The 27,054-nt window shown below is 49.0% G+C and overlaps 7 protein-coding genes across 7 annotated transcripts; 4 read left to right on the forward strand and 3 right to left on the reverse strand.

The window, feature by feature from the left end:
• Positions 1 to 60: 60 nt before the first annotated feature.
• On the reverse strand, positions 61 to 5,564 carry EDB82DRAFT_189838 (uncharacterized protein). Its single transcript, XM_025736005.2, has 2 exons — positions 5,280 to 5,564; positions 61 to 5,225 (listed from the first exon to the last, which is right to left on the reverse strand). The coding sequence occupies exons 1-2, from the start codon at positions 5,459 to 5,461 to the stop codon at positions 317 to 319; spliced, it is 5,091 nt and encodes a 1,696-aa protein (XP_025586655.1). The 5' UTR covers positions 5,462 to 5,564; the 3' UTR covers positions 61 to 316.
• A 421-nt stretch (positions 5,565 to 5,985) lies between these two features.
• Positions 5,986 to 7,400, forward strand: EDB82DRAFT_430150 (pre-mRNA processing factor 3-domain-containing protein; the record flags this gene model as incomplete). Its single annotated transcript, XM_025736006.2, has 2 exons — positions 5,986 to 6,742; positions 6,796 to 7,400. 2 exons carry the CDS (start codon positions 5,986 to 5,988, stop codon positions 7,398 to 7,400), a joined length of 1,362 nt encoding a protein of 453 aa, XP_025586656.2.
• A 297-nt stretch (positions 7,401 to 7,697) lies between these two features.
• EDB82DRAFT_189906 (uncharacterized protein) lies at positions 7,698 to 8,856 on the reverse strand. The gene has a single exon (XM_065607176.1). It carries the CDS (start codon positions 8,574 to 8,576, stop codon positions 7,995 to 7,997), a length of 582 nt encoding a protein of 193 aa, XP_065465010.1. The 5' UTR covers positions 8,577 to 8,856; the 3' UTR covers positions 7,698 to 7,994.
• Positions 8,857 to 12,453: 3,597 nt separating this feature from the next.
• Positions 12,454 to 13,705, forward strand: EDB82DRAFT_476039 (uncharacterized protein; the record flags this gene model as incomplete). The annotated part of the gene is made up of 2 exons (XM_025736008.1): positions 12,454 to 13,523; positions 13,576 to 13,705. 2 exons carry the CDS (start codon positions 12,454 to 12,456, stop codon positions 13,703 to 13,705), a joined length of 1,200 nt encoding a protein of 399 aa, XP_025586658.1.
• Positions 13,706 to 15,038: 1,333 nt separating this feature from the next.
• On the forward strand, positions 15,039 to 18,756 carry EDB82DRAFT_189961 (DDHD domain-containing protein). Its single transcript, XM_025736010.2, has 2 exons — positions 15,039 to 16,696; positions 16,746 to 18,756. The coding sequence occupies exons 1-2, from the start codon at positions 15,522 to 15,524 to the stop codon at positions 18,601 to 18,603; spliced, it is 3,033 nt and encodes a 1,010-aa protein (XP_025586659.1). The 5' UTR covers positions 15,039 to 15,521; the 3' UTR covers positions 18,604 to 18,756.
• A 153-nt stretch (positions 18,757 to 18,909) lies between these two features.
• Positions 18,910 to 21,377, reverse strand: EDB82DRAFT_476041 (uncharacterized protein; the record flags this gene model as incomplete). The annotated part of the gene is made up of 5 exons (XM_025736011.2): positions 18,910 to 20,357; positions 20,410 to 20,740; positions 20,797 to 20,913; positions 20,972 to 21,225; positions 21,281 to 21,377. The coding sequence occupies 5 exons, from the start codon at positions 21,375 to 21,377 to the stop codon at positions 18,910 to 18,912; spliced, it is 2,247 nt and encodes a 748-aa protein (XP_025586660.2).
• A 3,183-nt stretch (positions 21,378 to 24,560) lies between these two features.
• EDB82DRAFT_429548 (uncharacterized protein) lies at positions 24,561 to 26,712 on the forward strand (the record flags this gene model as incomplete). Its single annotated transcript, XM_025736012.1, has 2 exons — positions 24,561 to 26,346; positions 26,405 to 26,712. 2 exons carry the CDS (start codon positions 24,561 to 24,563, stop codon positions 26,710 to 26,712), a joined length of 2,094 nt encoding a protein of 697 aa, XP_025586661.1.
• Between the last annotated feature and the right edge of the window lie 342 nt (positions 26,713 to 27,054).

Here is a 27,054-nt window from a genome sequence, read left to right on the forward strand (position 1 = left end):
TGCTCGTGCATTTCATTAGCAAATGTTCCACCAGTCTGATTTGAGACGTATGAGTGTGACTCGTGCCTGGTAGATTCCTTGGTGGCAAAATGTCTGTGTAGTACGAACGCTCAAGGAAGATGAACATGCGCCATCGATTGCTTGGAAAAGAAGTGCACGAGAACGACACGACGAATGTCGCACGTTGATCAGTCATGTTGTAGGGAAGCGACCACGGCAATTATCATCAATATAACATTGGTTGTTTTTTTAATTATAGAAAGAAACATTAAATACACAATCAAATTCGTTGCATCTAATCTTTTTATAAACCGTATTACGCCAGAGAATCAACATGATATGTAGGAAGCTGCGCCAAAACATCGAAACCACCAGTGCCAACCTTTCCAAGTCTGCCCATCACCAACCGACCGCTAGGTGTAGAGAGATCATCCCAGTCACCATCCAACACAGCATCCTTGAGGAATCCCAATGTCGTCTCGAAACTCATCTTGGTAAACGGACTGACGTTGCCCTTGAGACCCATTCGGTTGAATGGTGTGAAACCACCGTTCCTTGTCATGTGGTCACCGATCAGGTTCAAGTGGCGGTTGTCGACCTTGATGCCGTGAGAGCCGAAGACGCCAGCCAGCTCCTGCACAATGTTCTGTCGAGCTGCCTCGACACCGTAAACCTCCAAGACAGCTGCGATGTCGTTGGTCTGGATACGATTGGGGTCGATGAAATCGCTGTATCGCTGCATAGCCTGCAAGTTGACACCTTCTGTGTGGATGACTCTGATCGTCTTATTGTCCTTTTTCTCCTCATGGAAGTCGCAGGATCTGACACCAGAGATCTCTTGGATCACGGTCTTCTTGACAGCATCTTGGACAAGGTTGAGCATAAGGATTTTGGGAATGGCCGAGTCAAACTCAAGTGTGAAGCTGCAGTCGATTCCATTCTTCTCATTGAATGTGAAATCCGTGACCTCATCGTATTGCTCAAGAACACGGTCGGTTCGCATCTTGGCACCCCAGTTGACGGCACCGCTGTCCTCCTCATCCTCTTCGTCGCCCGCCTGCCTTTGGCTACCGCCGAAGCCCTCATCATCAAGGTCAGCATCAGCAGCGTCGCGGCTCATCTCCTCTTGTACGGCATCATCATCATCGTCATTAGGACCATACGACACTGCCTCGCTCCTGTTGGCTCGCTGCTTGGCATTTGTCGCGTCATCGTCGCCTTCTTCATCGTCGTCCTCGTCGAAATTGCCGGCAGCCTCGGCGTTAGGAGCAGCTGTCTCCACAACACCAGCCTTCACACCAATCTCGGGAGTGGCCATTGTAGAATGGGTTTGTCGCTTCTTGATATCCCTCTTCACAAGGGACAGCAATCGGTGTAGGAGCTTCTTCTCCACTGCATTAACAACGTCTGAAATTTTGATGGCATAAGTCTCGGTGTACTCCTTTGAGTCAAAGAACTTGAGGTCGATCGAATAGATCTTGGCTGAGCCATAAAGCTTGCCTTGGCCAACCTTCTCTTCGACATGGATACTGTCGAGAATGTAGCCAAGAGGCAATACTGAGATGGACTTGGCAAAGATCTTCGCATCCTCCACGGACATCTCCTCAATAGGGTAAATCGACATGGCTGGGGTGGAAATCTTGTCGCTAGCGGTCATGAGAATTTCTCGTAGTCGAGGAATACCGAGTGTGACGTTCTTGGCAGAGTGACCAGCCAAATGGAAAGTGTTTAGTGTCATCTGTGTCGAAGGCTCTCCAACAGATTGGCCTGCCACGATACCGACCGCTTCTCCAGGCTCGACGAGAGAGCGCAGGTATTTCATTGCAAAAAGCATCTCCGCGTTCTTCTTGTTCAGACTCACGCGCGAGAGCGCCTGTTTGTTCTTGTCAGACTTGTCACGGACAAGGCCATCCTTGTTCTCCTTGAGATATTTGGTCATTTCCCAGAAAAATTTCTCAGAAGTAGCGAATGCGGTGGTGGCGGGGTTAAAGTGATTCGAGATCGGGTCCTGAGTCTTGGGGTCATGGATGTTCTTCATGTACTTCAGGTCCTTAGCCTTGGGGTCATTGATATTGGTGTGCTTGAGAGCCTTCTTCATGTACTTGGTAATGGCCTCGCGATGCATTCCTAGGCGTTCTCCGACGCTGGGGTCGTATCGGAGCTGGGCAGCCTCCGAAGTGACATTCTCCAAGATAAAGCTGAAATCTTCCAAGTATTTTTGTTTGCAAGCATCAAGACCATCCTCGCCGTACAGGAACTGGATCATGGAGCCATCGGCGTCTCTTACGGTGGTATCGTAAGCGACAGTCAGGCCTTCCATACCCTTGATGACACATCTCTGCAGATAACCGGAACGTGATGTCTTGACAGCAGTATCAATCAGACCTTCTCGACCAGCCATATGATGGAAGTAGTACTCCTGAGGGCGAATACCTGTAAGGAAACGCTGTACAATGTAACCACCAGCTCGAGCATGAGTCTCAAATGGGCTGAAACAGGGCAACGACTTGCCGCTGACCATAATTGGAACACGGCGACCTTCCAAAACCTGCTGACCCAGGTTACAAGAAATCAGATTGGCATTGACTCTGGATCCCTTTGCACCAGAGGTTGTCATTGCTTGCATCTGATTGAAGGGGAAAGCCTTTTCCAGACCGTGTGGCATAGTAGCTTTTTCGATACCGTCTGTGACCTTACTGAGGCGTTCCTTCATCAGCATATCAAGGCCTTCCTGTTTCTTGTCGTCGCGCATTGCTTCTTCAAGACGCTCCAGAAGCAAAGGGTCGTTAGGACGAGTAGTTTCCGTAAGTGAAGTGTAGGTAGATGCAACCTCAATTCCTACATTGTCGGCAGGTTTGAGCGCTGCTCGTCGGGCTTGTTCACCCTTTCGTGTGAGTCTCAAATCGTCCATACCACATGAGAAAGCCCTCATGTTAAGGTATCTCGTGAGTAATCTTCCCAGGCTGCTAAGAAGCTTGCCCGCAACGGTAGGACCATAAATTTCATGAACAGCGTGAATGATACCGCCAGAGCTAGGACCGATTTGCGACTTGTCCAGAATTCCGGTGATGAACTCGCCATCCTGGAACAGTACAGTGCCTTCCTCAGAATCTTTACCCCACTGACTGGACTTGAGCTGCGTCTGAGACTTCATGCAAAGGCCACCGCAGTTGGGAGGCTGCATGTTCTTCAGGATGGTAGTGATGACTTGTTTTCCGGTCCACCTGGGAACAGGTCGGATTATGGCTGGAGCAACAAGCTCAATCCTCTCGCCGACGATGTGACCGCTTTCGGGTCGCAGTGCATTGTAGACCAACTGCTGGTAGTCGCCCTTGGTGAAAAAGGTATCGCGGTTACAGAGGCCAACGGAGACTGAAATATGATCCTGGATAAGACCTCGGAGAGGCTTTCCAGCTGTGCCAGAAAGATATTGGTGGTCGGTATCAGCAATTTGGAGAGCTTCTGCTCGAGCAACTTCGTTCTGGGGGAAATGCATATTCATTTCATCTCCATCGAAATCGGCGTTGTAGGTGTTACAGTTGGCGTAGTGCATGCGAATCGTTTTTTCACCTGGCAGGACACGAACTCTGTGACCCATGATAGACGGCTTGTGGAGTGTCGGCTGTCGGTTCATCAAGACGACATCACCGTTGGTAAGATGTCGGTAGACCTTCTTGTTCTTGGTGCGAGCAGCGTTGCTGCTTGTGGGAGCAAGGAGCTGATTAGCCAGAGACACACGGTCATCAACCGACTTGTTACGAAGGTTGACAATTTGGCCATTCTCGTTTTCGATCGCGAAAGCACCGGGCCATTTGTCAACACCATTAATAACTGCTTGTTGCATGTCTCGGAAGTTGTGGCTTGTGACAGGCTCAGGGTATGTCAACTTCTTCGCAAAAACGGGCGGCACACCGATTTCGTTGGTTTCGATGTTGGGATCGGGAGAAATAACACTTCGGGCGGCGTAGTTGACACGCTTACCCATCATGTTCTTTCGGAAGAGACCTTCCTTCTTTTCGAGCTTCTGCTTGATACCATCCTCATTGCGCTTCGCAGCAGCACCTTGAACGGGGTTCTTGTCCTTATCGATGAGTGAGTTGATCGACTCCTGTAGTTCCGTCCACGCCTGATGCAGCTGATTGACATCGGCATTCTCCTCCTTCAGTTGCTTGTGCAGTCGGGCGATTGTTCCGCAGCCTCGAAGGATGTTTTTGTAAAGAGAGTTTTGTTGGGCTTCAGAAATCTCGGACTCGCCTGTTCGGGCTTCGGGACGGTAGCGGTTGGGAGGAACTAAGATGGTCGTCAAAAAGAACATGTCGGGAGTGACCTTCTTTGAGCTTCTCGTTGCGGGTTTTGCGTTGTACACGAGTGAGATCAAGTCTTGCTCCTTAGTGAATAGCTCGCTCAGACGGGCGTGAACCTCCATGGCACTGATATATCGCTGTGAAGCAGAAAATGCCGGGGTTTCATCGACATCCATCATCTCTGTGTCTTGCTCGGCATCATCTCCGACAAGTTGCGACTTCTCAAGAGTGGGGGAAACGACATCTGCCACACCCTCGTCAGAGGAGTATCCGTCAAGTTTTTGTTTTGTTGTGGCCTGCTGCTGAACTCTGGACATGGCATCAGATTGCCTCAAGTTCTTTTGGGCCATCTTGGCCTTTTCCTTGTCGGATAGAGATCTCTCAAAGACCTTGACGAATCGATCCTTGCGGTATGAGGGTGAGATGCCGTTACAGTTGGCGCAAAGTCTTCGCTTGGTGATCTCTGCAAGGAATTCTTTAATGACCTCACGGCGCATTTCGCTTGAGCCTTCGTGCTTTCCTCTCTTCGCATCGCCGCGCTTAATCTTGACACCGCGAAGACACTTATCAACATACTTGTCTCTTGCGCGAGTCACGTTGTCGATCGAACTGCTGGCGCCTTCTTCTTCGGCTTCGCTCTCGAATTCAGAGAAGTTTCCGAGTTCGATAGCCAGGTCGTTTTCGCCAATAACGCCGACCATATGTGCTTCTTGGATCAAGCCATGTTGGAGAAGCTTAAGCTTGCACATATATTTGTGAAGCTCCTTTTGAGGAAGTCGGAATCCCTTGCAGTAGACACAAGTCGCCTTCAAGAGTCGATAAGCCTGGTCCATGAAGATGGGGTGATACACTGGGACGGGAAGCTGGATATGGCCGGGATGGCCGGGACAGGTGGCCTGGTTCAGATTACATGTTGTACACCTAAGATTTGGTTAGCCCTGTGTTGACCTTTGACTAGCGGCCATTGGAACTTACGGCGCATCGCCCCAGGATCCAAGAGCAGGATCATATAGACCACCAGGTACAGGATTGAGGAGATTGTCGAAGGTGCTGTCGTTTTCAATTCTCTTCACAGAGATTGCTCGGATTTCCTTTGGCGACAGGAAGGTGAATTCGACGCTCTCGACCCCGGACGAGATCGGCTGCGCGATATTCATGGTGGCGTTGATGTCGCTCTATCGAGCGAAAAGAATATTAGCGATTGAGCGACGTCTTGAGGTTAACTGATGAAATCCATTCCCCAGCGCAGTATGCGAAGTAAAAGTAAATCATGCAGGCAGTGGGGAGCTTTGCTAGAGAAACAATTTTTTGGCGGTGCGGGGCGGCAGAAATTTAGACCGACCCATTACCCGCCACTGTTGCGCGCGATTCGTCTGCACGCGGGTCCATGCGTTACTGCCTACCTATTTGCATCATCTTTGAGAGCCCATCTTATGTGCATCAACAAACTAGCGCAACGTGACCTTCGAGTACAGCGACAACCGGAAGAAACCCAGAGCGATTGTCTACGTCGATACGGACCCAAATAGAACCTCAGCACCCTTTTCGAGGATCGCGAACAGCTAGGCAGCTGTGCGATTATCTGGACAAACTGCAAATGGATCGCAACCAGTCTCCTGGCCTCGGCCCTCGTCATGATGCCTCATCAAGAGTGCAAAAGCCCGAATCTGCTGCAGACAGGATGGCTGCGCTAAAAGCACGTGTTTCCGCAGCTATCGGTACTAGCAAAGCAAAGGGTGGCTTGAAAGTTGGACTTCACCCTGCCTTGGAAGACTTGGGATCATATAACAAATCGAAGGAATCAACACCAGCACCCTCAGGCGTAAGATCAGATAAGCCTCGATCGCAAGATGCGTCTAGATCAGCTTCTATCAACAGGGAAAGCGGAGAAAACCCGTATTTCGACCCAAGCTCCTCAACACAACCAGGCGGAGGAAAAGCGCGCCAGTCTCGATCACTCGTGTTCAATCAGAAGGGCAAATATATAGCACAAGCCAATGCTTTACGTCGACAGGCCGCCCTGGAGGCGATGAAGAAACGAATCGCAGAGCAAACTCGAAAAGCCGGCATTGATGACGACCTAGACGTGGAAAGAAACTTTGTAGTGGAAGCACCCCCTGCAATCGAATGGTGGGACGAAGGACTTGTCGAAGGTGGAAGTTATGATGTGCTGGATGATCCCTCCAAGCTCAAACTCATGACACCCGACACTATCATCACCGAATACATACAGCACCCTGTTGCTCTTGAGCCGCCTCAAGATGGACTTTTTCCAGCTGCTAAGCCAATGTTCTTGGTAAAGAAGGAACGACAAAAGCTACGACGACAACGAAGAATGGCTGAGTTGAAGGAGATGCAAGCCAAGATTCGTCTGGGCCTGGTGCCAGCACCCCCTCCCAAGGTCAAAAAGGGCAACCTGATGCGAGTCCTTGGTGACGGTAAGTTTCTCACCCATCCTATTCATTTTATCCACCTGCTAATATCTGTGCAGTCGCTGTCAAGGATCCTACTGCCGTCGAAGCACGTGTGAACCGTGAAATTGCCGAACGCCACCACAAGCACGTCGAATCAAATGAGGCAAGGAAGCTCACCAAGGACCAAAAGCACGAGAAACTGGCGGCAAATCAACAAAAAGATGCCGAAAAGGGAATTCACATGCTCGTTTTCAAAATTGGAAGCCTGGCGAACGGACAACATCGATACAAGATTGGCGTCAACGCTGATCAACTGGCCCTCACAGGTACATGCATCATGCACCCCAAGTTCAACCTGGTTATCGTTGAGGGAGGCGAATGGGGTATCAAGAAGTTCAAGAAGCTCATGCTTAACCGAATCGACTGGACCGAGAATTCGCCGTCAAGAGATCGAGACGGAAAGCAAGGCGCAACACGCGACTGGCTCCTTGCTGAAAAGGAAACCGGCGAGCTCAAGGACATGTCGATGAATGAATGCAAGCTCATCTTCGAAGGCGAAGAGAAGGCTCGAGCATTTAGAAAGTGGGGCAGTAAGGTCTGCGAGACAGACTCGGAAGCGAGAGATGCCCTGGCTCGAACCAAGATGGACAACTTCTGGCAACTCGCTAAAGGTTTCGCTTAAAGCAAATCATACTGTATAATTAAGACCAGGGGAAAGGGTGAAAGAACCCATGTGTTGCGCTTAATACACCGGGCGGCAAACATCTGATACGCTTTGAGCCGACAACCGTTGCGAGACAGAAGCCCTGTCGCGACTGTGTTCCATGTTATTGCTTGAATACCAAAGACAGATATCATGATTTCCCCCTCCATGTTGGCGCTTCTCGGCGGAGACGGAAGCTTTTGCCGGTTTCAAGAGCCAACCTGCTTGTCAACTGAGGCAAGCCCATGATCATCGGACCATGTTGTTTGCTAAAAAGCGGCACTTCGATCAGGCTTCACTTACTTTGATGGGAAGGATAGAATGGATACTAGACTGATAGACATATCAATAATTACACCATCAACTCTTTCGTGCAAGTTTCGGCCAGATGCAGCGTTTTCAAGTTGGGACAAGCCTCAAGGCACGAAGCATTGGGCTCCGTCGTCCGCATAGCGTGAACAAGCCGCTAGGTATATAACTAACGACGTCCCAAGAATAGAATCAGAGACTGAATGTGCAACATAAACTCTGTTCCGAAGTACTTTATACAGGGACGTCTAGAGCGCGGCCGCCTCAACAGGTACGTATCTTATGTATATGCCCTCCTTCTGAATCTCGCCTGTACCAGTTTTGCCCAAATATCAGCATCAAATGCCTGCAAGGATACAGGTGAGTACTGGCTGCAGTGGCGAACCAAAACGGAAGGCAGAAATCGGGCAATGTTCCGTTCCGGGTGACATGGCTCTTATGTTTCTTGTGCGACCTTCCATTACCAGGCCGGGTAGGACTAGCCGCGAGATCTTCGAGATCCCTAAGATCATCACGGCCCATATGCGTGGCCTGGGGGGCTTCTACTGGAAGGGATCTCCGGGGACCCCTGAACAAGAATAAAAGCACAAACCGGGGATCAGTGATGAGCAGGTCCATGTCATCCATGGCAGGGTAGGGCTTGTAAAGAAATTCAGATTCTGCATGTATCGGAAGGGCGGACCAAGCTTTAAGGGTTACATGGTGAAAGTAAGTCAAATGAGTTTCTGAACTAGACGCGTTTCTGAACCGAGATGGTATATTTACTTGGCCAAAGAAGTAGACGAGAGTATAAGCAGCCATGTATATATTGCTCTGATACCAGCATATTACAGACAGGACTCTCATCACATTAACGACATTGAACGGGATTGCATGTTACGTGCATTTGATGAACATGGTGGGCAATGTAATCCTGGCAGGGTTCCAGGATGCAGATTCGATGGTCTTGGTAAAAGTGCTGTAAAGTAGCAACAAAGATGGACGACAGAGCCTACCACTTCCATTACGGCCCATGGCATTCCTAATGCAGAACTGTCTGCAGGTGACAGAGCCAGGGGAATCGAGGAATCAGACAAGTTCTGTCACACTTTTCCTGGCCAATCCTAGTTCATCAATGCAAGCCTGGAGCCAGTAATAATAAGCTCATGCATCAAACGATCGGGGATTGCAGTTTTAGGATTTCCTTGAGCCATCATCTCCAAAATCGCACGAACGACACCAAATCATTCAACATGGCCAAGATCTCAGCTAACGAAGTGGCTTTTTGGCTTCATCACACTGTGATCAACATCTTTACTTTGAGTTGCTGCTCTTCATTTTGGAACTGTTCCCATCAAGGAGAAGTGTGAGGGCTCCCTCCACAACGTTGCACCGGGGCATGGACTCACTTCGGCTCAGCCTCAAACATAAGTACCTACCTACCTACCTAATATACATTAGAGCTTTGAATCATAGCAACCCGACCCGTACGCCTGACAGGGCTGGATTTAAGCTTATGCTTTTCCTAGAATCATGGTAACAGAGCTAGCTACAGTACACATATGCTTGCTGTGATCGTTCGTTCATCAATTTACAGCATTAGAGGCGAGAAACCCTGGCTAAACTGTATTATTTACCAGGTACTCTGTGCATGAGAGCGAAAAGCTGTGTAACAGTCCAGCTGGAGTACTGAGCAGATAGGTAGGTCGGCAGGCCTTGAAGTCCAGCTCATAGCCAATTAGCAAACATGTATAACATAATACGCAGCCAGAACCATGGACAATTTTCGGTCTTTTCTTTCCCGTTTTGTCTACGTTTAGCAATTCAGGTTAGGCTGAGTTGTGACATGTATGGATGGCGTCTCGGCGGCAATAAGAAAAAGAAACTTTTAGTGCGCCTGTCGAGCCTGTCCTGGTCCTGTCGCTTGTTCGTTCCATCAATAAGGCAAGGGTCCCTAGAGCATCCGTCTTGGCTTCTCCCACTCGGGCAAACTCATCGCAACTTTACCTTGAATAGTAGAGTACAGGACTACAGATGAGGCTAGCGACATACACATGACACTGGACCACCTCGGAAGTTAGGCCATATCATGAGTGTGTTATTGTTTGAGCTGAACTTGTTTGATCAATGATGGGCATTAGTACTCAGCATTAGTACTAGCATCAGAAGCACGTCCTTTTACGGAGTAGCAAATTGCAAGCCTGTTACCATTTAGTGCAGTCGCGTTTATGAATGTGGATGTACTGTTAGTCTCCCCTGCTACTAAACACATTCTGTCTTTGTATCTGTGATACTTGCCCTGGCATGGGAATAGATATGATTTTAAACGAGACGAACCTTTGTAATTTTAAAGGACGAAGGAATTGATATCCCAGATAAAGTTAGCAGATTGCTTCCAAGTCCCGTACCTGGCTTAGCTACTAATCGGAGACGGAGTGAGTAAGAACGGAGCATTAGAATAACCGGGCCACCGTCGTAGGATTTAACTAATACAGACTGACAGATAGTTTAAAATAGAAGGATGCATTAGATTAAGACCTTTTGATTCGGTTGGATTATTTACATGTGGTTTATTGAGGCTATTTGGAACTAAATCTTTGACCTAGGTGGTATGACATGAGGAAGGAAATGTCAACACAGGCTGAAGATGGCTCAAGCTAGCTGTTTTGCGGGGCGCCACCCGAACCGTTGAGGTCGAGCTAGCTGGGGCCAGGAACCTGCCGAGATATCTGCTTCCCTTTTTGGCAAGGCGACAAACACTGTAGACAGCCGCGCCATTTGGGTGATAGAATAGCTGTGCGTCACAGTAATAATAAAATCTAACACAGTCCCTATGTCACATCGCTTCAATCCACCCACTCCACAAGTTCCTGGCCGTGTCCACTCAATTATTCTTCCGTTTGGACAACACGACACGAGGATAAATTGGAGATGAGCAAGACAAGATGAGCGAGCGAGCAATCGCAGGTGCTACTGCAACTACAGTGCGTTCGCTTGCTCACATCCCATCCATCGCATCCATGATCCCTAATCCTTGACCCATGGCCTATCTCCAGGCCGGAGACTCGGCCCTGTCCCAAACGAAGAGCAACTGACCGGCACGACCAGGGTTCTTTTTTTCCCTATTACCCATCGTCTTCTGGGGATTCCTCGGCCTCGAAACTGTCACCTTCCTCGTACATTACCGTATCGGCTGTTCGGATCTAATCCGGTTCCTTCTTGGCTACCATTCCCCTGCCTCGCACTGAGCCGGACTCGCACGAGTCGCACCACCTGATCCGTCTCTCCAAATGTGAGACAAAAAAAAAATGAAGAAAAACCCGCTCAATTTACCTTGATGGAAGGTTCTTTGCTCTGTCTGGACCAGTCTTGAGCATCGGGTTGTGGTGCATCCGTGAAGCAGACCCTAGTTTGCAGACTGCCAGTCATCCATCCTCCATGAACCAACGATACACACAAGAGACAATAAAGCAGAACAGAGCAGCACCGAAAAAAAATTACACATGGCACCAATGACGTTTTACTTGAGTAGTAGTCGAATTTCTTGTTTTTCCCTGCCTGCAGATCTACCATGATGCTGTAATACAGAACGGACAGGCACGCAACTTTACTCACTAATAACTTACACATCACCACTCAAGTACAGGATACCGTACAGTCCAACAAGTGCCCAGGAAGTAGACTGCATGGTCCAGCCTGCCAAATCGGGGCTGTGCGCATGCTTCAGTACAATAGGTCTTCCGAGGCTGTTGGTTGCTCGTTCTTGGAGGTGGAGATCATTTCAGGTGTCCTTCAGCAGTTGGTTCACGATGGGACGATGGGTTTCCAAACTGGGCAATGTCCTTTTTATTCTACAGTTTTTCTCGTTGCCGCCGTCGCGTCAAAGCCAGACCATCCCATCTGTACTGTCCCGTCCCGTACTGGCATGTACCCAATGTAATGTAGGTTGTTCTAGGGAGCCGAACCCTGGTCTCAACGGAATCCGGCCCTTTATACCTTAGCTTGTGTTGGTTGACGGTAGGTTCTAATTTGCGCAACCAAAGGTTGAACCTTGAGCCTTGACCTCGGGTGCGTTCACGCTGGCTGGTTGATCCTAGCGATACCGTTATCTGTCTGCTTCTTGCTATCCGTGAGATCTGTCAAGGGCCAAGATGGCCCAGCCGTCTGGTTGGCGAACGGCATCCTGGCCTAGACCTCATTTCGCTCTCTTCCCGGCCCCGTCACCCGCTGCTCGACACCTTCCCAGTGGCTCTTTACCTACCTTACCCGTCTCCCCACCCTAGGGAATCCATGCCATGCAGGCGGAGTCCTGATCCTTCGACAATCCTCGTCCGGTCTGGTCTGGTCTGTCTTTGCCTGGGTCTAGGTAATTCATCAACAGTAGCTTCGTCAAACGGCATCTAAGTAATCGTTATTCCCTGTACCTCGCCCAGAAAAGGTCGGAAATTTCTGTGTTTGATACTTGTCTCTGTTGCCACTGTCTGTCTCGCTCTCGCTGTTACTCTTGACCTTGACTTCATCTTGCCCGTGTTGGTCGAGCCCTCGTTGTATTTATCCAACTCGTACCCCGTCATGGGGCTTGCCAACTTGGTCGATGAATCTCTGCTCACTGCAGTACCTAATCTAACCTACCTATCTACCTACCTGCCTGCCTGCCTACCGGAAGTGCATGGCTCATGAGACCCTAGCCTCTAGCTCCCCACGTATTCTAACCCGACCCTCGCATCCTTTAACGACCTCAAATATGTACCTTACACCTCCCTCGACTTCGAACTCTCCAGTGTCGCAGTATTCACAGTTCTTCGAAACGAGTTCGACCAGTCCGGATCCTTCCCGTCACCCAGATCGCTTGTCTTGCTACGATTCTCCATTTGAGCAAACTGTTCCCATTGGTGTTTCCCGGCCAGATTTGGAACCAGGTCCGTACTCTCATCACGGTCGCTGGTACTCAGTACCTCAGACTGAGCTTCTATCACCGCCTCCCATGGACCACGGTAGCACTGCCTGGGTAACCCCGGATGGATTAGTCGCGGGGACAAGTACAGCATCTTCGAGTTCCGTGGAACCTGATGCTTTGCATGCTGATTTCAATGCATTTGCTGGATACGACTCATGTCTGCCTGCCCCGTACCAACCCCATGATGCTTATATGCCAGCTGGACGCAACCCGTCGGTTCATGAACCTTCGCAACCTTCCACAAGCCAATCTGCACGAGCGCCAACACTGGGAGCGAGGCCATCGTATGGGTACCTTCAAGACCCAGCCAGCTCAAGATTCAGAGTAGAAGGTTCTGTCAGCACCTACGGCCAAGGATATGAATCTCATTCTTACTCGGCGCCTGGTCCGCCAACTACTACATACCAAACCGATGGGGCTGCCTTTACTTCAAACCTGCCCTCAAGTATGGGCGCAGGTAGCTCAACAGCATGGCCCAAGCAGGAATATGAAGTGTCACAATTCTACCCTACCCCGCAAACCCAACTTCCAGAACTTGGCCAGGAGAGGAGATTATTGAAAGCAAACAAGGTCAAGAGACCCACCAGGAAACATACGTCCAAGGAGGAGGCCAACTTTCAGTGCGAAGTAAAGGGTTGTGGGAAGTTTTTCAGTCGCAGCTACAACTACAAGTCCCATCTGGAAACTCATGATGAGAAGCGCGAATATCCTTTCCCATGCACCGTAGATGGTTGCACCAAGAAGTTTGTACGGAAAACCGACCTCCAACGTCATCACCAGAGCGTACACATGAAGGAGCGCAATCACAAATGCGACTACTGTGGACGTCTCTTTGCTCGCAAGGACACCTTGCGAAGGTAGGCAGATTGATACCCCCTTTCCAAGTTCTGATATTAACCATCTATTTAGACACATGGAGGACGGCTGCTCCAAAAGATTTGATATAGGCACACTCAACTTACAAGGACCAGGATTTGCAGGTTTGGGCATTGTCAGCCCGGGCAGGCCATCCGGCTTGGACCCTCGTCGCCCCGGATAGACCTGTCCCAGCAACCCACTTACATAGTGCTTAATCGTACTTCAAATACATGCCCGTATGCCTGACCGACGAAAGAGAGGGATGTTAAAGGCGCAATGACGGTGCCTTGGATCGATCTGCCCTGCAACAGAGGCTAGGCATTCCTGACTATGAAGTGATACCCAAGAATCTACGAGGTAGGTTGAATCACTCGACCACAGCTCAGAACCTGGCAGGCATGAGGGTCAATAACTAACGGATCTCGCTTTAGTCACTATCTTAATGTTAATGAGGAAGACGGCGAACACACTTCATCAAACCCTGAGGCTTTCGACGTCGAACAAAGAGGGGGTTTATACACGGAATTCGACTGTGTTTCCCACCAATTCTCGCCAGCATGCACGACACAGCTATAAGCCATTTGTCCACTTGAACACTAAGGAGCTGCAAGTTTCGAATTGTTGCTATGAGACAGGGAAATGTTTGGTCCATATTTCACATGCAAATGAGTTACGCCGTGCATTTTGCCGATACCCAAGGGGCCTCGCTATGACAGCGTTTCGAAATCAGCCACCTCGGCATACGCAGGATTTGACTATCACAACTTGATTGGGAAGCTCGTTATGAGAGGCGATTTTAGTTCAAAGTTCCACCCTGCAAGAAAGAACCTTTGAGGTTTGCTGTCCGACTCCCCAGCAAGCAGATTCATGTCTTTGTTTTCTCCAGCGCAACGAGACTATAATGGATTACGGCTGCATGTTGTTCATTCCCTGTTTATATGCGGAGGCCTGCATATTGGAGTCAACGTTATTACGGCGCAAGGTTAAACCATATAGCTAGAGGAGCTATCGGATATGACGTGTGTTAATTTATTACGAAGGTTGTCTCATGAAATAAGCTTGACAGCCAATTTGTTTACTTTGGCTGAATCGGGTCAAACAGCTACCAAGCTACTGAGACATTGAACTGTTTTCACCTTTGAAACCGTGTTTTGGCCCATTAATCTGATTGGTTGATGTCAATGACAACTTTGCTATACCAGTATTGAGTCATCGAAATCCGGGAAGCTCTTCATCCTTTATGTATCAAGTTACAAGTCCACGTTGTTTGCAAATGTGATAGGGACAGTGACATCGGGGTACTACAAAAGTTGGCCGTTGGAGACAAATTAATGAGTCAGTTTATGCTATCTAGACTCGACTCTTAGTATATTTATTTTTGTAGCCTTAAGCTCAAAGTCCAACTTTTCTGCTACCCACTAGAATCAGTGACAGTGACATACTGTTGCAGCCTACGGGTCTACGTGGCAGGGGCGTAACTAATGCATGTGATATGGATCGTTTGGCTCGCGACAGGATCTTCTAGAAATCTGATCTGATACAAGTCTTTTTAGATCTTCTCAAAGTATCTGATGGGCAATTTTGAAGCCGTAGGTACAAATCGACGAGAACAAGATACCTCTCTTCACCTTAGCACTTCCCCTTAGATGTACCACTTACAAGCGAGATCCACATTTTAAAGGCAGATGTTCTGTCTAGTCTGTACCCACGTCATCACGCCCTGGCATCGCAGCCCATAATTTCCATAATACATCCCCATCACCGATTGCTGGGCAGGCTTCTTGGTGAAGCTTCCGCCCTGGAACTCACAACTTCTGCCTGTCGTTGCGAACACGGAACTCGTTTTTCGACTGATTACCGTATTCGCATGGTACTGTAAGCGACTTTATGGCACGTCCGACTCTTGCGCTGTATCCACCCGCCTTGAGAGGCTTGTCCGTCCAAGTCGCACGAAATCGATTTCTACGGAGCCGCGTGTGGAGACAGTAACTATCGTCATGACGGACGATCATCACACCTACGGTGCCAAATGCCGCTTGGCACCTGTTGCTCGAGTTGAACGCGAAGATGATGTCCCTCCAGTCCAGGCTCAGTTCTTCTACTCGTCCGTCATCCCTATTGATGATCCTCTCTCGACATCCTCAACCGTCGGTGCCGATACCAGGACAAGCAAGGGTCAGGTGCGGCCCTTTGCGCGAGGCGATAACAATGCGTTGGAGAAGGCCTGGTTGGGACTTATGTCCGAGTCTGCTCATCGCGCGCATCAGGATGCATTAGAGACTCAGGGCCGTGCTGCTGAGTTTGACTCAGATAGGCTGGCATCGATTATACAAGCCATTACCGCAAAACATTGGGACAGGCATCGTAAAGGCTATCAGCCACAAGATGTAGCAGCACCAACTGGCGATTTTTTGCCCACAACGCCTGTGGCCGCTTGTTGTTCCGAGCTGGTTCTTGACGTTTCTGATGAATTAGAGCAAGGTTTCTGTGCACTCGTCCGGAGGCGCAGCGCAGCTTTGAGCGTCGATGAAGTTGTACAGCAAGTCGTTCTTGCTCTCGAAAGACTGAAGAAACAAGCCAACGACGAAGTAGAGACTCAACCTTTGCCTGGAAGCCCGCCATTCAGCCGCCCTGGGACCGCTTCTACCACTAATACGAATCACCCCCTAGCTCGAATGCCAAAGACGACAACGGATTCAAACAGTTCTAAACGTCGATCAACTGTCAGTGACGCGAGAACCAGAACAAACAGTCTATCGATGTCTCAACCTGTTAGCCAGCCTCTTCGATCACCAACACCTTTCGGAAGTCTGGGGGCGCTCGCGAGGCCGCCAGTTCTTGATGATGGAATATCTGGCAAGCCATTTGTACGCGTAGGAAGTCCCGAGACACAATCAGAACCAGGATCCCTTCCTTTATCTGGCATTAGTGGCCCGGCACGCGATGTCGCTCGAACGCAAGAACAGTCCCAGGCAACTGCTGGGCAACAAACTTCCACACAAACCGACGATTCAAAAACGACCAAGGCTGTTGAGCCACTCGATATTGCTGAGGTTGCAGTAGGGTTATCAAGATTACACATGGTTTCTTTACCAACGCTCCAGATGAAACCAATATATTGGTCCCCTATCAATGATGTTGCAGTCGTATCTCGAGCAACATGGTTCTACAGGTAACCCTAACACCCTTGGCCAGGGGGTAAGTCGCTCACATGGATATAGAGACACGATGTTACCAATACCACCGGCTGTTGCGAATCAACTTGAGGCGGGCTATCACGATCTACGACCCTGGACCGAGACCTGGAGTGATGAACTTCGTTGTGCCATCGATGTCGGACCAGCAGGTGAAGAGAAGGTCTCGCATCTGCTGTGGCCTAAGGAGTTGGAGGTTGGCTCTGGTGACGATTTTCCAGAGCCACACATACCAACAGATCCGTTTTGCGCAGCTCGTTGTTTTCGTGGTGAAGCAGCTGCCGAAGGGACTATTGAAACGTCCCCAGTAACAACAGTCGCCCCGGAAGATCAAACTCAGCAGACACGGTCGTACTCAAACTATCATGTGGTATATAAAAATGCCAGAGAAGCATTCCTACTAAAGCCAAGCCTGAAGCCTTCGGCATACTACGGTCGAAGACCTGTGATGAAAATTATGAGGGGTGTCACCGTTGGAATCCCTATTATTCGCGGGTTTGATCGGGTATCATGGGAGCGTTTTCACCACAAGAAACAGACACCCAACAAGGCAGGGGCATCTGCTGCCGATGAGTCGCATGAGAGCACTGGACAAGATGTATGCACAGCATGCAAAGTGGACAAAGAAAAACACCAGGTTACGGACCTGGTCTTAGTCGCTCACGGCATCGGTCAAAAGTTTGCCGAGAGAGTGGAGAGTTTTCACTTCACCCATGCCATCAATGGTTTCCGCCGAGCCGTCAATATGGAGCTTCAAAGCCCCTTGGTGAAGCAGGTCCTACGCGAAGACCAAAATGGGTTGATGATACTGCCGCTGAATTGGAGAATGGGCCTTTCCTTCGAAGATGGAGGGCCGATGAGAGAGGAAGACAAAGACGAATACACGCCAGAAGGCTTTGGACTCAAGGACATCGAGCCTGATACAATTCCCGCTGTTCGGAGCATGATATCAGATATCATGTTCGATATTCCATTTTACATGTCCCATCACAAAGGCAAGATGATCAAAGCACTTGTGTCAGAAGCAAATCGTGTATATCGACTATGGTGTCGTAACAATCCAGGGTTTGCCGAAAACGGGCGTGTTCACATGATCGGGCATTCGCTCGGTAGCGCCATGGCCCTCGAGGTTCTCTCGAATCAGCCGACTGAAGTTCCCAAACTGGATCTGACGCGCAAGGAGCCAGAGACAAAGTTTTTCGAGTTTGATACGACCAATCTTTTCCTGGCTGGCAGTCCCGCTGGATTCTTCCTCCTCCTTGAGCGTGGAGTGCTTATGCCTCGCTATGGCCGTATGAAGCCTGGAGCTGACTCAAGCGACATCATATCGAGAGACGTGGTGGCAGAGGCTGGCACTTTCGGTTGTTTGGCTGTCGACAATATCTACAATATTCTTGCCAAGGAGGACCCCATCGCATATCTCCTCAACGGTGCCGTCGATCCCATCTACGCAGCCAGTCTAAAAAGGGCATATGTCCCAACTATTTCCAATTCTCTTTGGAAATCCGTCGGTGCCGCGATGCGTGGAGTAGTGCCAGGTATGGCCCCAGCGCCGAACCTACTGGTACCCGAACCGGAGCGTCCAACAACGGTACGACTTCCTTCTCAGTTGGAGCTTGAGGTGCATGATTTTGGCCGCGAAGAAATCGCCGAAAGAAAGGCGTTCTTGCTGAACGACAACGGGCAAATCGATTGGTACCTTCGCTCAGGAGGAGGGCCGTTAGAGATTCAGTATCTAAATATGCTCAGCGCGCACTCTAGTTACTGGACTAACCATGACTTTATCCGAATGCTTTGCATTGAGATTGGGAGGAAGCCTGGTCGAGCGCATTCGATACCTGCGTTGCGGGCAGTGAAGGCAGCGAAGCGACTATTGGTAGACTGAAATTGATTTTATTTCACTGGGGTTGTTGGGCATTTAACATGCTTATCTTGTTCATTCTTTTTTTGTCTTATTTTAATTAGCCGGCGTACGGGATGGAACGGGGAACAACTGGCATTTTGGTGTTTGCCCTTTTAGATTTCATCCAGCTCATAGTTCATTAGATCCCCCTTCAAAGGGCTTGCATTACATGTCTATAGATGGTTCTTAATATCTTCTAATTACAATAATACTATGATGCAGCTTGATATCCTTTTAGGAATGCGATCTATCTTGTCCTATCTTTTTCAATAGCGTCTCAAAAAAAATCTAGAAGCCGTCCATCTCCATCATGTCCTGGTCTAGCTCGTCGTCATCATACTCAAAATTGTCTTCTTGCGCAGCAGGCTTTGGTCGCTGCGCCTCCTCTTCGAGTTCCTTGATCCTCTCCAAGTCCATCTTCTCTTTGTGTTCCATCAAGTCCTTGTAGCCCCATGTGCTGATACCTTCTTGGTCCTTGGCCCGGAATGGCTGTGCCATGGTTCGAAGGAATCGTCTTGCGCTGCTGACTGCCATATCAGTGCTCAGATTGACATCTGATTCTTGCAGACCTTGGTTGATCCATTTGGGCAGTTGTGTACGCTTCTTCTGGAAGCGACGGTCGGCGAGAACCATGATTCCGTAGTCGTCCTTTCCACGCAGAACTCGTCCCAGACATTGGGCAGCGTGTCGCATAGCATCGAAGGACAGGAAGTCGTTCTCCTTGATACGATATGTTTCTCGCAAGAACTGCAGTCTCGCTTTGAGGATACGGGACTCGGTGTACTGGAATGGTACTCCGATACACAGCACAGTACGGCCATATTGGTGATCGAAATCGATTCCTTCAGAAACCTTTCCTCGGGCGACGCAAAGCAACACCGCACCTCTACCATTGCAGCATGCTGTACGGTATGTTTCCAGAGCAAGCGAAGTTTCCTGAGCATCAGGTGTTTCCACCAGAATGAGCTTGTACTTCCAGACCTCGTCGAGCACGCCCATTCCCTGCCACATGCTGATGATCGATTCCATATAAAGATACGAAGGGAAGAAGACGACCATGCCATCGGGTGTGATCTTCGCAAACTCAGTGAGCAGGTTACCGTAGTTTCGAACCACACTTGGTTCGTTTCGAACTTGGAAACTGGTTGACACAGAAGCCTGGTCACTTCCCCTAGTAACGATCATAGGCATGAATGATCTGCGAGCCAACGTCATGGCGTACGATTCTTGAATTACTGTCGAGAAATCCAGCATCTTAGGGTAAATCTCAAGTGGAGAGATGGTACCGGATGTGATGATGACGGAGTAGAATCTGTCGAACACGGGCTTGATAGCGATGGCCGCATCAAGACAGGTGAAATGCAGCACCGGGTTGGGGACTTCAGCAGTATCTGATTCATAAGGCTCGAGGATGAGAAGGAAGCCCTTCTCGTAGGTGGCCACCAACGTTGCGAAAGTGGCAACCTCTTGTAGAGGCTGGTAGTCCTCGATGTTGGTAAGTTCCAATGTCCGAACTAGTGATGTTAATCTCTCCGCACAGAATCTCAATGGCTTCTTCTCGATAAAAGTGTGTTCTCTCAAGTGCGCAAGGAATGAAGGCGGTGTTTCGGAGATGACTTGTCGGACTTTCATCCTTGTCTTGAGATACTCGATGAATCTCTTCAGGAAAGCAATGAAGTGCTCTGCTCTCCTGATATTTCCTGGAACAGCTTCTTTGAGCAAGTCTTCAGGAAGAGCTGCAGATCGGTTAGCACTCTGTTTGCCAGTACGTCAGTTACAGAGACATACCAGGGTTTGCCATAAAGGCATCTTCTTGGCGTGCTTCATCAGCATCGCGTAGCCCCTGCACCAGTTTCTGATACTCGTTCTGAAGTTGTTCCTGATCTGTGTCACGCATCTGCGATATCTTGTTTTCTAGATTTTGAGCGCCCCTGGTTGCCTTCCGCAAGGAGTCTTCTGTGATGTCTGTACTTAGAGACTCGATACAGACGTTGTCGATGTTGTGAGCCTCGTCAAAGACAACGATGCAGTCCTTGGAGAAGTCTTTTGACACCCTTTCGGCAATCTTGGGATCAAGGAGGTAGTGGTATGAGAAGATGACAACATTACAATATTGCATCTGGGAAATGAATTAGCGTCCTTGATGAACCTTCCACCAGACCCGTATACACTTACCATTCGTCGTGCAGTAAAGTATGGACACTGCTTTTGCTCCTCGCCGTATCGGATGATATCATCAAAAGACCAGACGCCGTTGGGAATGAGATTGTGAGGCTCCAAAAGGTCGAGATTCTGTTTCCTTACTTAGCAACGCCCCTATTGAAGGACTGCATCGTTTCGCAAGACTCACGTCGTGATACACACAGACATCAACGTTCTCACCACGTTCCTTCTTCTCCTTGACAAAGCCGGCAGTAAGACTTCTGCAGCGGGCATCGACGACGGAACCACTCTTTTCTCGCTTCACAGAAGGATGGAGGCACAGGTTCTTTCGACTTGTTAGACCGAGGCCACGGAATTCTTCCTCGTACCCAAGCTCCTCAGCACGGTACTTCATGAGAGACTTCAACTCGACTAGCGCCTTCTCAATTTCGGACATGGTACCTTGAGGGGGGTTGTGTCAGTGTGTAGGCCAAGATGATCACAGGATGCGACATACGAGAGCAGTAGATCAGCTTCCTCTTCTCGGGCATGTATTGCTGGTAGGCAACGATCAGAGACAGCAAAGACACTGTTTTTCCTGTCCCTGAAGGCATTTCTAGGACACAGTGGCCCCCTGCATCCAGGGTTTCTATTGAAAGCTCGGGTTAGTAATCCCAACTCCTTTCAGAGGAAGCAAAGGGTGCATACTTTTGAGATCGCACATGTAGCTTAATGAAGCTCATAGTCAGCCTTTTAGTGCATAGTAGCTCGGGAAACTCTGGTAACTCACGCATATTGTTCTAAGAAGAGTTAGTCTGACCAAGCAAGCGATCGTCAATCGCGGATATATATGGCTTACCTGGATATATCCTAGGGTAAGGAAATAGCACAGGTAGATCGCTAGGATATGTGAGTAAATGAGGCGCCAGGGATGGGGGAGAACGTACTCGATATTGAACTTCATGATGGGCTGATTGTTTTGCACCGGGGTAAGCCCTCGATGAGTTATTCTATGTCTGCAGTTGGCGAAAAGCGTGAGGCGTGACGTGAACTCTGTGATCAAAGCGAGCGTCGCGAGGTCACGTGCCAGAGGACTGATGTCACCGAGACTCTCGGTGAGAGCACACCGAGGAAGCCCCACCACTTACCCCGTAGCGATCTCTAGAAAATCGGCCTTTCTCAAAGCACCAAGACCGAATGTTCCTATAACTTTCGATATAGGATGGTTGGTTTCAGATTGAGAAGGATTTTGGCTAGAAACTTCCAGGTGCCTACAGATAGAAGCTTGGAATTTGTGTTGGCTACTATTGTGATGAGGATACAAGGCCGCGTTTGTACGCTGAGCCAGTTATAGATAAAACAATAGTTGCGATAAACTCGAAACTTGCTCTACACCTTACCTGGTTCTTGCCCCTGCCTCAGGGTATTAGAAGAATAGGCCGCTGGAGCATAAGAGACGAAATTAGTTGGATAGTTTATGTTACTTAGATTAGACTTCGTAGGCTGTTTATTTTTGTATCCCAAAGTTTAGAGACCAACTTTTCTACTCATGCAAGTTCACAAGATGGATCACGGGGCTCGTGTAACATTGTCTAAAGCACTTGTATGGACGGTTGTTGTTCGATCAACAATGCTGTAACTGGTAAGGTCCACCGTACCTTAGCATCTGTTTGACATACTCATGCCGGTAGTCCAATGTGACAGTACATACTAGCTTCAAGTTGTCTATGGATACTCTGGAGTTTGGGGTCGTGTGAAAGAGTGGAGTTTGGCAAGGGAGAGAGCCCTGAAAGCACCCTTTAGTTGCTCAGCTCGTGATACGTTGACGAGGTCGCGTTTTGCTGGAAGATAGAGGACAAAGGTACTCCCGAACACATATAGTGATGATCTACTTGAGAATACCTTATCTTTTCCTTATAGATAGTAGTACCTAATGAAAGCGTTGTATTATCATCGTCGACCGAGATAGGTAGATAGTCTAGTGGAGGACATGTCTAAAGTTTTTAAGGTCAGTGGGGAAGAGACAAGGGAGCTTGAGCTTGGGGCGGGCTGTTTTGTTCTGTTCGCATCGCATCGCAGGGACGCTAATGCACCGGCTTTGTCTTGCTCTGGCCCGTGATGGTCATGTCACATCATCTCGACTGATCTCGACTCATATGTCTGGAGTTGTGCTTTGCCCCCAAAGTGGTCTCATAGTTTGATACTGCAGTGAATACTGCATAAAACATGCCATAATAGCTACCAGAGACTACGGATCTCATCCATCAAATACTTCGGTGGTTTTAACCAGAGTCGAATGCAATGTCGATTGTCGAATGTGATCCAAAAGCCTGCAGAGTCTCCATACAGTAGCGTCTTGCTTCCCCGCTCATGCATGCAGCTCCCCACCAATTATAACGGCGATGCAGCGCCAGCTTCCCGCCCCAAGTTACGCTTCTAGTGGAGCCCCCCAATGGTTGCTCGCCTAAGTCTCCCATCTTTCCATGGTGTTGACCACTATCATGAACCTCAAACGCCCGCTAGACTTGCTTCAACGTTGATATCATGGGTTACAGTCTGCAGCATGTAGCAGGCAGAAAGGGATACATACTGGTTTGAGAGAGAACAAAAAACGCAATTGACAATATAACCCTTCTAATTTATCAGAGACTGATATACAAGTAGGCGTCTAAACAAAGGCTGGCATGGTACAACATAGGCACAGCCCGTTTACTCACCCCGGGACCGGACCACCCTTATCATCATCTTCAGGATTCGCCATCCGCCAACCGCCATCTGCATTTCTAAACCATCCAACCAACATCGACATACTCCAAACCGCTGGACGAGCAAACCAAAAACGTTGACGTGCTGAAACCAAACCACCACTACCAACCACTACGTCCCTCCATTCCTTGTCATCAACTGCTATGTACAGCACTTGACTACACTATCTTTCCGACTGCCAGCCGTGATCTGTTCCCCTCTTCTCCCTCATCTTTGTTCCTTCATCTTCTTGGCTACACATATTCATATTGTCTTTAGTCCATTCAACAAGCTCTTTCTCTTTATTATCTCAATTACTTCACACGCGCCTATCAATCGACTAAATATCCAAGTTTCCAGCAAATCAGTGACCATCCCACCACCCAAGCCCCGCCCAGGTCCATCCATTTGCCTGCACGCGACAGATCCGACAGTATCTCGAGTCTGCATCGTTTTATCTTGTTCTTGGATTTCAATTCGATAATCTGGTGCAGGAAATCTGAGACATACTCTGGCGTCGTCAGTTTTGCAAATCAAGTCCCCTTCGTCTTTTTTCTTTTCTTTTTGTTTCCTAGGGTTCATTTTTTCTGGAAACTCAACCTCCCCGCATCATCTCCCTGCATTCCATTCCAGCGACCCTGTGGCTGGCTTCATGGTGCCTTGTCTCTTACTCTGATCTGATTTGAGCTCAGGCATGTGCGACAGTAGTCCGGTTACAGGAAGAACGAAATCGCGTGCCTCTCAAATCTGTATTCTTGCATCATCCCTCAAAATCTTGATCCCTGTTTCTCCAGCGTCTTGTGGCTGAGCTGAAGATAACAGCATATCGCATTTCTTGCTTAGCTTACGGTTTTTGAATTGCTGTTTGATTGTCCGACCAATTTCCAAGACATCTGTCTTACTTGGACTTTGGCCAGATTGTTGTACAACATATTGCATATAAACCCGTCTATATCCTTTCCTGTCTGCCGTCCGGCAACATTACATACTTGCAAGCTTTCCAGCATAAGCTTACTTGTCCATCCAATCTGACCCAATTGCTCTCCGCTGCTATGACTACCATTGCGCTTGCTCGACCAATCCCGCCTCATCGTCCCTCATCTACCATCACTCCGCCGCTATCTCTCGAGAACAGCTCTGCCTCCAGTTCTTCGCAATGTTCCGGTCCAATTCCTAACAAACACCTTCCCATATGTCCTCCTGGACCCGCCTGTCCTGACGAACTCGATACCCCGCCACCATCACCACCAGCCCATGATCAACTACAACAAACCTCGACTCTGTATCCCCTTGATGGCTTTAAGCGAATCGATTCGGGTGAACTTTCTATATACGAGCTTGATGCGGCCAAAGTTGCAGAGGCAGTTGATGTTGCTTCACGTCAGCCATTGCCCGACCCTGCGCTCGTCTTCCCTTGGTTCCATGGCCTTCATCCCCAAAACCATGTCCAACAGTCTTTTTTTGCTGCCAGGCGACGTGCTTCGAGGCCAACTCCCTCTTGTATCAGAGCTCTCACCCTCGTTAAAGCTGACGGAGATCTGAATTGCGCGCGACTCAAGGGTGCGATTGCCCCCAACGAAATCATACAAGCCAACAACCCTGCCAGGTTTATTGAGGCAGATCCACGTGAGGGCTTTTCCGTCAGAAATTTTCAGATCCAAACAGTGAAAACAGCTGTGCTGTCGGACATAATTGTTTATGGTCAAGATTTGAACAAGACTCGCAAAGTGGCGTGGGATATTGCGAGCGCGCAGCAACTATGGCGTGAGAAACACCAAAACCAAGGCGAGTGGATGCCAGAGTATCACACCTTTATCTGCACAAGCCCGTTTTCTAGATTCGAGGAAAGCCAATCAGAGATTGTGGCCGTTGATGAATCTGGTCATCTGACGGGCAATGTTCTCGACTTCTTTAGTCAGGAAAGGCGAGAGATGTGGGAAATGACGGAAGCATCTGAGTTCTCCAAAAATGTCTTTATGGGTCCTACTCCCGAACAAGGGAGCCCTGAAGAACAGAAGTACGACATTCTGATTGAGTGTAGTGACCTTGGAAGACTGAACCCATTGGCTCTTCAGCTTATTGCTGAGAGTCCTGACAGTGATCGCAAGCAGCGATTCCTCGACTTTCCATCGTCTGGCAGTATTCTTCCACCAACGTGGTCGCACTCAGAAGCAGACGGCATCCTCGAAACCTGTAAATGGATCTATCATCTGGCACATGGTTCGTATCCAGAACCTGAACCAGGTATGAGCACAGATATCGATGCAGACGGTGATTCACCTATGCCATCCGATCATGAGTCCACTTTCGAGGTCAGGCCTCACAAGATATTGCTTCATTGCGCCGACGGCTACACTGAGTCAACTATGCTGAGCATCGCCTACTTCAGTTACAGTACTGGGCGACCAGTTCCCGAGGCGTGGCTACAACTCCATACAGAGAAGAAGCGAAACTTCTTTGCGTACCCAACAGATGTTGCGCTCTTGACATCAATTACTCCGCGACTGCTCCGGGAATCACCTGTTTGCAAGGGACTCAGCCTGACGGATATAACTCAGCTGACAAGGGACGAGCCAAGCTGGTTCGCCGCCTTGGACGGCTCCTTCCCGAGTCGCATCTTAGACTACATGTATTTGGGTAACTTGGGACATGCCAATAATCCCGATCTCCTGAGAGCGCTTGGTATTACTCAAATTCTCAGTGTTGGCGAGATAGCCATGTGGCGAGAGGGAGACCTCGAGGAATGGGGCAAGGAGAATGTATGCGTGGTACAAGGGGTTCAAGATAACGGTATTGACCCGTTGACCGAGGAATTCGCTCGATGCCTCGATTTTATTGGTAAGTTGAACCTGTTAAAGCATGATGGTCGAATTTGTAAATGCTAACCGGTTCACAGATCGCGGCCGACGAAATGGCACTGCAACACTGGTGCACTGTCGCGTGGGAGTATCTCGAAGCGCAACCATCTGCATTGCTGAGGTTATGAGATCAAAGGGGATGTCATTTCCTCACGCATACTGCTATGTCAGAGCCCGTCGTCTGAATGTCATCATCCAACCTCATCTTCGGTTCGCCTACGAGCTGTTGAAGTACGAGGAGGCGCTCCAGCAGGATGGTGACCCTGACGCCGAGATCAAGAGAACATTGGAGTGGTCTGAAATAGCACGAGAAATTGCGCTTATGAATCGGCCATACTCCCGTTAAAACGGCAAGTCGGTATATTGTCGTCCTTTTCAGCAGACATCTGGATCGAGCGGCTTACAGAACCACAAGAACTGGATCCGCCAGTTGTGTTTGTGTTTTGATCATTTTCATGTATCCATGAACTTCTCTTCAAGTTATCTTCGTTTCTTCTTCTTTTTCTATTCGGACGAATCGGCTATCGATATCACAAAGAACTGCAGGGCTGGACTTGCAGTTGGATAGGCGCATCGTCGGTACAAGGCGTCTTTGAATGTCTTCCGTTTTTGGCGTTTTGGCAGACACTGTTACTTGTTTTATTGTCCTAGCTCTTGATGTCTTGGTTGTTGTGTTTGAGTTATGAGG

Source organism: Fusarium venenatum (assembly GCF_020744135.1).
Source record: "Fusarium venenatum strain MPI-CAGE-CH-0201 chromosome Unknown EDB82scaffold_2, whole genome shotgun sequence".
In the NCBI taxonomy this organism is placed as follows: domain Eukaryota; kingdom Fungi; phylum Ascomycota; class Sordariomycetes; order Hypocreales; family Nectriaceae; genus Fusarium; species Fusarium venenatum.

Excerpts from the sequence above, each read along its gene's own strand:
- EDB82DRAFT_189838 (XM_025736005.2), bottom strand. The coding sequence starts at position 5,461 with ATGAATATCGCGCAGCCGATCTCGTCCGGGGTCGAGAGCGTCGAATTC. Across the intron at positions 5,226-5,279 it reads GGATCCTGGGGCGATGCGCC|GTGTACAACATGTAATCTGA; the intron begins GTAAGTTCCAAT and ends ACCAAATCTTAG.
- EDB82DRAFT_189906 (XM_065607176.1), bottom strand. The coding sequence starts at position 8,576 with ATGAGAGTCCTGTCTGTAATATGCTGGTATCAGAGCAATATATACATG.
- EDB82DRAFT_189961 (XM_025736010.2), top strand. The coding sequence starts at position 15,522 with ATGACGGACGATCATCACACCTACGGTGCCAAATGCCGCTTGGCACCT. Across the intron at positions 16,697-16,745 it reads CGAGCAACATGGTTCTACAG|AGACACGATGTTACCAATAC; the intron begins GTAACCCTAACA and ends ACATGGATATAG.